The sequence below is a fragment of the Montipora foliosa genome, chromosome 6 (genome assembly GCF_036669935.1).
Source record: "Montipora foliosa isolate CH-2021 chromosome 6, ASM3666993v2, whole genome shotgun sequence".
NCBI classification, from domain to species: domain Eukaryota; kingdom Metazoa; phylum Cnidaria; class Anthozoa; order Scleractinia; family Acroporidae; genus Montipora; species Montipora foliosa.
The window spans coordinates 17,028,473-17,038,274 of NC_090874.1; the positions used below are offsets into that span (position 1 = coordinate 17,028,473).

Genomic DNA, 9,802 nt, shown 5'->3' on the forward strand with positions numbered 1-9,802 from the left:
CTACATAACGGATATTGCGATTCAGGCAATTTGACCCTGAGCGGAGCACAGACAGCCCAAGCTCGGTATACGATTTATTGAATGTGTATGGGAAAATTAACTTTGAGCTTATAAATGCTAAAATAAGCTGTAAATGTAGAAATAAAGTTCGCTTACCTCTACGTACAGTTGTCCTCGTCCTTTCTTTACAATCGGAGGGCAAACTGTGTCCATTTTAGCCGGGTTTGTGGCTTTCGAATTTTTACGATGTCGTTAGTTGTCATTTCCCCTCATAAAGAGAACAAAGGCTGGTGACTCGCGGCGACCTCATCCCACAAATTGCTCTTGCATTACAAAGCAACGGTCCGAATCGCCGTAAAAACAGCACAGCCTTAAGGCCAGATAAATTTCCTATCACATCAACTCCACTCCGGGACCACACAACGATTTTTGGCGGATAAATTCCAAATAATGTTCGGCTTTCTACAATCTTCCCATGCGTTCAGCTGGATCTGTGGCTACGGCCGTCATAGCTTGATGGCGATCGTATTACATTCTGCACTCTCATTGGACAATTTGAAACACTTGGCCAATGCGAGTGCAGAATGTAATACGATCGCCATCAAGCTATAACGGCCGTAGCCACACATGTAGCTGAACGCATGGGAAGATGATAGAAAGCCGAACATTATTTGGAATTTACGCCAAAAATCGCTTTGTGGTCCCAGTGTGGAGTTGATAAGATAGGAAATTTATCTGGCCCTAAGGTAAGGTAAGGTAAAAGGTAAAGTTTCTGCTTCGAGCCAGAAGGCTCATCAGGCCGGCGCTTATCTCCGGTTTCTGTAGCATGAAGCGACTAGGAGTATTTATACTCCCCCCTGGATGGGATGCTAGTCCATCGCAGGGTTACCCCCAGCATTACGCCGGTACCCATTTATACACCTGGGTGGAGAGAGGACCGTGAGAGTAAAGTGTCTTGCCCAAGAGCACAGCACAATGTCCCCGGCCAGGCCCCGAACCCAGACCACTCGATCCGGTGTCGAGCACACTAACCATGAGGCCACCGCGCCTCCCACTAAGGCTGTGGTGTTTTTATGGCGATTCAGACCATTGCTTTGTGATGCGAGAGCAATTCGTGGGACAAGATCGCCGCGAGTAGCCAGCCTTTCTTCTCCTTATGAGGCGGCAGGAATTTTTGCAGGTTGCAGGTTGAAATTTCATTATAAGTGGAAAACCGCTGGCACTAAAAAGAAAGGTAAAGCGATAGACTTGCCGTGACTGTTGCATGAATAGCTAACCTTAAGCCTAAAAACTTTTCTTTAGGCCTAATTAGGCCTAAGGTTAGCTATTCATGTAACGGTCACGGCAAGTCTATCGCTTTACCTTTCTTTTTAGTGCCAGCGGTTTTCCACTTATAATGAAATTTCAACCTGCAACCTGCAAAAAAGTACCTGCCGCTTATGATGGAAAATGACAACTAAAGACATCGTAAAAACTCGAAAGTCACAAACCCGGCTAAAATGGACACAGTTTGCCCTCCGATTGCACAGAAAAGACGAGGACAACTGTACGTAGAGGTAAGCGAACTTTAATTCTACATTTACAGCTTATTTTAGCATTTATAAGCTTAAAGTTAATTTTCCCATACAAATTCTATAAATCCTATACCGAGCTTGGGCTGCCTGTGAGTGGATGCAAAATTGTCAACTTTTCAAGCGATCCCAGAGCGGTTTTAATAGCGTTTTTCGGCCAAGCAATTACACTACAGGCTTCGGAAAGGATAAAGAAAAGGATTGTGATGCATTTGATGGAATTTCCAGCGTTAAAATTACTGAAAAGGTAAGATTATTTTCAAAGCGTAAATTGCGTGTCTTCACCACGTGTTCTTACGATCTCACAGAATTGTGTTTTCCCTCAAAATATTCGCTTGTTTTTGATTTTGCTCGAACATATTTACCTTTATTACACGTCCAGTGAATAGTTTTATCCTCTGGGATGAATTTTCCGTCGAAAAATCGGTTATTTGGGTTTTTTTCCCCGGAGGGTCACTTACCTGACGGGGAGATTTGGTTCTCCGAGCCCCTCGCAGACTGATATGAGCAATACTGGTGCATATGTAGCGCGACCGCAGCCTGGATAGCACTGTGCTTCTGAGTTGTGGTGTGGGAGGCCATGTCGATTGGCAGTACAAAGGAGGGGAAGAAAAGATATCGTCCAATGGCCTGGCGACCAGTATTGCTCATATCAGTCTTCGAGGGGTTCGGAGAACCACATCTCCCCGTTAGGTAAGTGACCCTCCGGGGAAATATAATTTCTCCTTCACCCCTCTCCGACTGATAGTCACAATGCTGGTGCAGTATACCTAAGCAATACTCCCAAGCGAATCAGACAAGGCCAAATAACAACCGTAACAATTTAATAATACTACATGAAGCTAGATGAGGTCTAAAGGTCCTCCAACAATACAATAAATGCCTCCTGTGCGCAAATAGGATAAGGCAAAGTAACACAGCCATAATGAACAATGACTTCTTAAAGAGGCTAGAAAGAAACTTAATGTCCTACAACAATGCAACTGAATAAGACAGAGATATTCCGCGAAATGATAAATCTAACCATCAAGTACAGCCCTTGCAAAGGCACCAGCAAATGACTCTTTTTGATAGAACCGGAGCAAGGGTGGCACAGTCGGTTAGTGCGCGGCCTTGGTGCATAACGTCCTGAGTTCGATCCCCGGATCTCACATCCTTGTTTCGACGTCTTTCCTTTCAGTGTAGCCTTTGTAGCTTTAAATACCCTTAAAACGGAGCACTGATGGAGAGGGGGGTAAAATGAGCGCACCGTCGGCTTCCTGGGAGAGTACTCTCTAGAGAGTAAAGGAACTTCCGACGTTAAATAACGTGTACCTTTACCTTTACCCTTCAAAGATCTGCACAGAAACCCAGTTCGCAGGTTCCAAGATAAGATCAGCAGACAGTCCTGCCACGGCAGCGGCTGAGGTAGACGCTCCTCTTGACAGTTCATGAGCTGTTGCTGCTGAAGTCAGTGCTAAAAAGAAAACAGTTTTATAACAAAGCTGCTTTAGTGTCAATTCTTCTAAGAGTTTCAAGGACTCTAGGAATGACAAGGCAGTCTTAACGTTCCATGTAGAGCAATATCTAGGCTAAGGGGGTTTAATCTTAAACACCCTTTTCATAAAACGAGCCACAGCGGGGAGGCTTCCTAACTGAGTAGAGCCATCTGGGTCATGAGCCTGAGAAATAGATGCCCTATAAAGAGCGATAGTCCTGTATTCTAAATTGCCTTGTTCAACTAGGAAGGCAAGAAATGCAAGAACCTCTGCTACAGAAGCTGAAATGGGACAGGAACCCCGATGAGAACACCAGGGTACCCATGCCCTCCAGGGGCCTGAGTACCGCTTTTGAGTGGCCGTTCCCCACGAGGCCAACAAGATGTCAACAGCTTCCTTTGAAAAGCCTGGTGCTTGGTAACGGTCCCTGATAGTGGCCAAACTGTCAGATGAAGGGACTTCCACAGGGGATGGTATGCTGTTGGCTGAAATGGGAGAAACAACAGAGGTTGGCGTTGGGGTAGCAGCAGTGGGCTATCCACCAGTATCTTAATGAGGTCTGGAAACCATGGCTGTCCGGTCCAGTTCGGGGCAATTAGGAGGACGGCAGTTGCTTGATCCTCTTTGATCTTCCTCAGTACCCGAGGTGGAAGGACTTGCGGGAGGATGGATTAGACAAGTCCATTTGCTCCAGTCCAGGATGAATGCATCCACAGCCAGAGCCCCCGGATCTGGGTACTTCGAGACATACTTGGGTAAGTAGTGGTTTAAACGGGATGCAAAGAGGTCCACTTCTGGTGTGTAGAATCTCTGACAAATGGACTGGAAGATCTTCTTGTCCAATGTCCATTCGGTTCTGGTCTCGATCTGCCTGGAGGCTGTGTCTGCTACCACATTTTGAATGCCTGGAATATGCTGAGCTGTCAATGATACTTCTGCTGTCAAGGCTACTGCCCACAACTCTAGGGCTTGTGAAGGTAGAGCAGGGGAGCGCGTGCTCCCTCGCCTGTTGATGTACGCCGCCGCTGTGGTGTTGTCTATTCTCAAGTGAATGTGTTTGAGCGGAGGATGTTGAGCCTCTTGGGACTGCAGAAGTGCTTTCAGAGTCAATGTTGCTGCTCGTAGCTCCAAGACATTGATGTGCCACTGCGCTTTTTCCACACTCCAATGGCCCCCGGTGGAAATCCCCTGGTAGGCTGCACTCCAGTCCGTTTTCGAGGCATCGCTCCAAACTGTGAGATCGATGGGTGGAAGCTGAATTGGACAGCCATTTAGACGGTAGCTGCTCTCTGAAACCTACCACTCTAGGTCTTTGTGTGCCTGGGAGGTTAAGGGGACTATCATTTTCCTTGCCTGTCCATGTTGTGACACTGCTTGCAGGTATAGGCGTTGAAGACCTCTGTGATGAAGTGGTGCAACCAATATCCCTGTTTGTGATACATGGCTCATTTGTCCAATTAACGTGGACAGAGTCCTCACTGAACCACTCCCTTGAGCAAGGAGGTGACGGCAGGTATCCACAATGGAGGTAAGTTTTAGTTGAGGGAGGGACAGGATCATCGTTGTGGAATCTAGGACAGCTCTGAGGAAGATTAGACGTTGCCAAGGAATGGGGGAGCACTTCTCCTTCTTCACCAGAAAGCCCAGCTTTTCCAGTAAGTCTAGCACTTGAGCAAAGATTTTCTGCAGCACCTTGCTCTGTTGGTGTAGTAATAACATGTCGTCTAGGTAGATCACAACACGGATACCCATGGACCGCAACACTGCCAGCACTGGCTGCAATGTCTTTGTGAATGCCCGCAGAGCTGAGGACAGGTCAAAAGGAAAGCACTGAAACTCGGTATGTTCTGTCCTGATAGAAGAACCTCAGATACTTCCTGTGGGAGTGATGAATTGGAAGTGCGTAATATGCATCTTTCAGGTCTAATTTCATCATGAAGTCTCCCTGTTGTATTAGGGATTTCACTACTTGCAGTCCCTCCATCTTGAAGGACTCCTTCCCCAAGACCCGGTTTAGAGCACGAAGGTTGATGATAGATGATAGATCGCCATTTTCTTTTTGTACTAAGAACAGGGTTGAAGTGAACTGGTCGTCCTGTGGCTTGACTTCCCCCTGCAAAAGGGGATCTTGTACCCCTGAATTGTTTGTAAAGTCCAAGTGTCCTATGTTATTTGTTTCCATTTCTGAACAAAAAATTGTAAACGAGTCAGGAACCCATGACCCGGAGCCTGCAGCTCCCATACTGGGCCTATGTAACGGCATTTTTAAAGACCGATCTATTTTTAGACTATCTTTTCCGGAAAAAAACAAAGGCAGTTCGGGTTCGGTGACCCTATGACGTCAGCTTAATTTCTTGTAATTGGTCATCAGGCTCCTGTGGGAGTCTCATTTGCGGGAAATTCAATCTAAAAGTAAATCGGTCTGTGAAAACGCCATTACACGAACACAGTAGAGTTGTAGGCTCCGGGTCATGGGTTCCTGACGAGTTGCTGATCGGTTGGTGGGAGGCGTAAGCATTTTGAGACATGGGAACGGATAGTCAGCTCGAGTTAGTCTTGGGGTCAGATTGCTGGGAGGATCCTACTGTTCTGGCCCTTTTGGGATACTGCAGGCTAGACCTTGAGCTATATCCCCATTTCCGTTTCCCTCCAACTCGACTGTTGTCAGTGGTACGGTAGTGTCCACAAAAGGGCTGCTCCCTCCTGTGTGGTCCTTTGGAGAAGTGTTTCGAGGCTGGTGTGCTGATAAGCTCGCTGTTAGTTGAGCTATGGTCATGTTCACTCTTGATCGTTGCATGGAACTTGTCCGGGAAAAGGTGCTTATCTGGTGGAATACCTTCCCGCAGAGTACGTTTACCAACTTCAGTGAGGAACTCAGAGAAGCGTTTTTGCCTCCAGGCATTAAGCCTAAAGTTGGCGTTTCCAAGGAGGACTAGAGCATCTTCCAATAGGTCCTTAATGGCATCAGGGTCAGGATCTTCATCGTCATTCTCTCCCTCTGAATTATCAAGGGCTGTCAAGGCTGCTAACAAGGGGCGAGCCACAACCAAGAAATAGATTGACGTTCAGCCAAGCCATCATCAAAGGCGAAGAGACCCTTGGAGAGAAGAGATCCGGCAAATCTTAACTTAAATACATTGAGGTATACGTGGCTTCTTATAAATAATCTTTGCCAATCAGTCGATAACTAAAGTATCTAAGCGCGACATTCGACGTAAAGCTGCATATAAGATATTCTCTGTGATAGGCGTTTCCCCAAATTTCTATTCCGTATAAAATCAAGGATATATAATCAATAAATTGAATAGCTTGGTCTGCTGATCTTTGGAGAAACCAAGAGATTTCCGCTTATGACGTCAAATCCTCTCACAAGTGATCAGTCAAGCAACTGATTTTTTTCGTTAGTTGAAGCTATTAACTGTAGCTAAGCTGTAGGCTTATTGTAGTTCTAGAATGCTATGGTGATGCTTAAAAACACCCTGTTACAATACTTTGTTAGAATTTACGGGGTCCTTGCGCAAACATTTCAAAAAATCTCTGTTTTTTATCTTTAAGTTTAAAAGAGACACCAGCCCGGACAAAGAAGCAGTTTGTGTCCAACAGTCACGCGACCAGTGTAGGAAAGAACCAGAAAGAGAGACTGAGCCTGTGTTTGAAACTTTTTCTATTCGGAGGTGCCTTTGACTCAACCTTGACCCTCTTCCTATCCATTCCTTGATTGTTGTTTCCTAGTATTTTTCCTAAACCGCAATGCTACTAGTCGAAACTATTGTGTGAAGTACTGTTAATTCAAAACTTTACTAAAAGCGCCTATGAATATTTTCCTTGAAAAGGAAGTTTGGTGGGTGGTCACACAGCAGCAGTCAGAGTACGTACGACTGCTGCTGTGTAACCACTCACCATTAAACTGATGAAGGCGGAACGACACAGCCAAAATAGTTCTATCGTGTGCCAACTTTGTTGAAATTCGATATCTGCAACGCGTAATAAACAATTTTAATTGGAGATAGATGCTTTTACAGTACAGTCAAGATGTCTGCCGCATTATCTTTTGCCACCTCAGTCTACCGAGTAAAGCAGAAGAAAAGGAAAATGCAAATCAAAGTCCAGAAAATGGCGCTTTATGATGTTTTGAAATTTTCAAATAATGATCAACTCTGACTCCTTGAATAGTTCTTTCAGAGTATTTTCTAAGGTCACCACAGTGCTGATGAACAATGCGCAAAATTCGACAGGGATTTTTAATCTTGAACCGCTCATACTTTCTCAAGTTAAACATTAGAACTTGCTCAATTCCATCCATGTTAGTGAAATAGTCCACCTTATCCAGGAATTCCCGAGAGAGTGGGGCAAGGAGCCTAAAAAGAAAGGCATCATGAGAGCCAACGTATTTTGCTCTCGGGCCGCAAAAATCAGTCACACCACAACGTCTTACGTTTTCCGCAGTTTCATGTCTTGTCAATGCATACATTGTTTTGTTGCCTAAAATAGTTTCATCCAAATGTTCAAATCCCGTATCGATGTAACAGTCGGCATTCATAAGCATCGTGTTCTTACGTATCAAGACGTGCGAAGCATATCCAAAAGCGTCTTTGTAACGCATGCGCCGACCGAGGAAATGGAAGACTAGTTTCCAGTCCATCACCAGCCTCAGAGCTTTGATAAAAGCAGGCTCCTCCAGACTTTCGAAAAGGATGTGAATTGCCTCAACCTAGTAGCAGGTGATAAATATCACGAAGAGTACGTTAATAAGACCACTGCAAGGGGGAAAAAACTGCTCTTTACAACATGACCTTGATCTTGGGTTATATCCTGCTGAGGGACTTTATTTCTTTTTCCCTTGGATTTCAAAACTATGAACAAAACGCCAACAAGCTCTAAGCCTTAATTTAAAAAAGACGCTTGTTTATTTTAACTGGAATTTTCCAATTTAATGGTCAGCCATTATTAACTTTAAAATCTTTAGAGAGCTGGATCAAAGAGAAAATGACGTCAGACTCACTAGTTTAAGAATGCAATGTGTTTCTACCCGACTAAGTTAATTTGCAGCACGGGAGTTTCGGGCTTTCAGATTTTTAAACTCGTGTTTTGCATGCGTATATAATAAACTGCTTGTACACGCTGAAATTTTAAGCTATTGAGTTAATGACGTCACTTTTCCCTAGATCCAACCTTCTGAGGTCCAGCCGGTCAGTTTTGAACGCGAGTAATGGCGACGGTGAAATCCAAAACTTACACTCAAACTAAACAGCCTTTGGATAAAAATCAAGGCTCAGAATTTTGTCAGGCGGGTGTTAAGCAAACACATTTTACAAAATCTGAAGAAAAAGAGGAAGTGATTTTCTTAAAAACTTTAAATTGAAGTTTTATGCCAAAAAAAAAACCGATAGAAAGAGAAAGCATCTCTATGACAACCGTAGCTTTGCTCAGGGTAATGGATTCATAAAAGTTTGCAATTAATAATGGTCTCAAGTCTATTTGCTTTTTTCTTGACTTGTGAAAAACATTTGATGTCATTAAGCATAATATCGTGCTCGCCAAACTGAAGCTGAATCCCATGATATATAAAAGAGAACCCCGTCCCCTGGTGTTTTTGAAACACAGTTAACTCTCAAGAACAACGCAATATGTGAAACACTAGAGCCTGCAGGCCTTAACAGAAGAGATGAAATGTAATTTAGTTTAGCTACCTTTTAATTTTCTTTTGTTTTTTTCATCTTGTTATTATGTATTATTCTCTCTCCTCTTTTTTATGCATTTCCGTTTTTATAACACATCACGTAGCCTTTTTATGTCATTTCCGGTAAATATAAAGATCTTGTTACTAACATTTATCCATTCAATAAACCTGAAGAAGGCTGGTGTTGGCCAGCCGAAATATTGCAACGACGTCTATGTTCACGTTGTCTTGACCAACCTTTGCAGGATATTTTCTATTTTAAAGTTTTTTTTGGTGTGGTCACGATCTGTTTTGATCCAACGTAGAGCAAGTTTTGATCGTACACGGTTTTTGCAGTGGTTTAATCCTTAAAAAGTCTCAGGAACAACGCAATATGTTTTATTTAAAGACACTGAATTGACAACCGACTGGTCCTGTGATTTAGAGTAGGAGCTAGGACCAAAGAAAATCAGATTTGCACAACCCACAGTACAGACAAGGTTTCATAGTGGATTACTGTAGATCAATATCTCCTCTTTATTGTCAGAAACTATGTAGTGTCAGATTGTGGTATCACTCATGAGATACAGAACCGTATTTACCTTCATCGCGCAAACAACATTAAAACAAGGCTAGACTCATGCACAATTAGAAATTGAAGTATTCGATCATTAAATAGTCTGCATGAACCAATCACGTGACTGGTCGCGTGACGTTTAATGAGAAAAAGCTGTAAAGAATATCAAAACAGTCAACTTACAATTTTTGTAGACAATCATAGTATATTTCTTTTTCCTTTATTTTAGCATGAAATTATTGTACAGTCCATATAGAGTCAAACGTTAACATCATGTATGTCGAATTTCGTTGAGAAAGAAGTCCGAAAATTTTGTCCAAAATGAGCCGCCCTCACAGACATAGGTCGGTGGCAAGGAAACGAGGCCGAACTTATATTTGTAGTAACACCAAGGATCTACAAAACGTGTAAGTTGACAGTTTTGATATTTTCCACAGCTTTTTCTCATTAAACGTCACGTGAGCAATCACGTGATAGGTTCATATAGACTATTTACTACTTAATGATAAAATACTTC

General features: G+C 43.4%; 1 protein-coding gene across 2 annotated transcripts in view; it reads right to left on the reverse strand.

The window, feature by feature from the left end:
* Positions 1–7,035: 7,035 nt before the first annotated feature.
* Positions 7,036–9,802, reverse strand: part of LOC138008763 (uncharacterized) — a 10,410-nt gene continuing 7,643 nt past the window's right edge. For both annotated transcript variants that reach the window (XM_068856065.1, XM_068856064.1), the window contains exon 4: positions 7,036–7,760. In XM_068856065.1, coding sequence (XP_068712166.1) covers positions 7,149–7,760 — 612 coding nt within the window. In that variant the 3' untranslated portion in view covers positions 7,036–7,148. The remainder of the gene's footprint in view (positions 7,761–9,802) is intronic.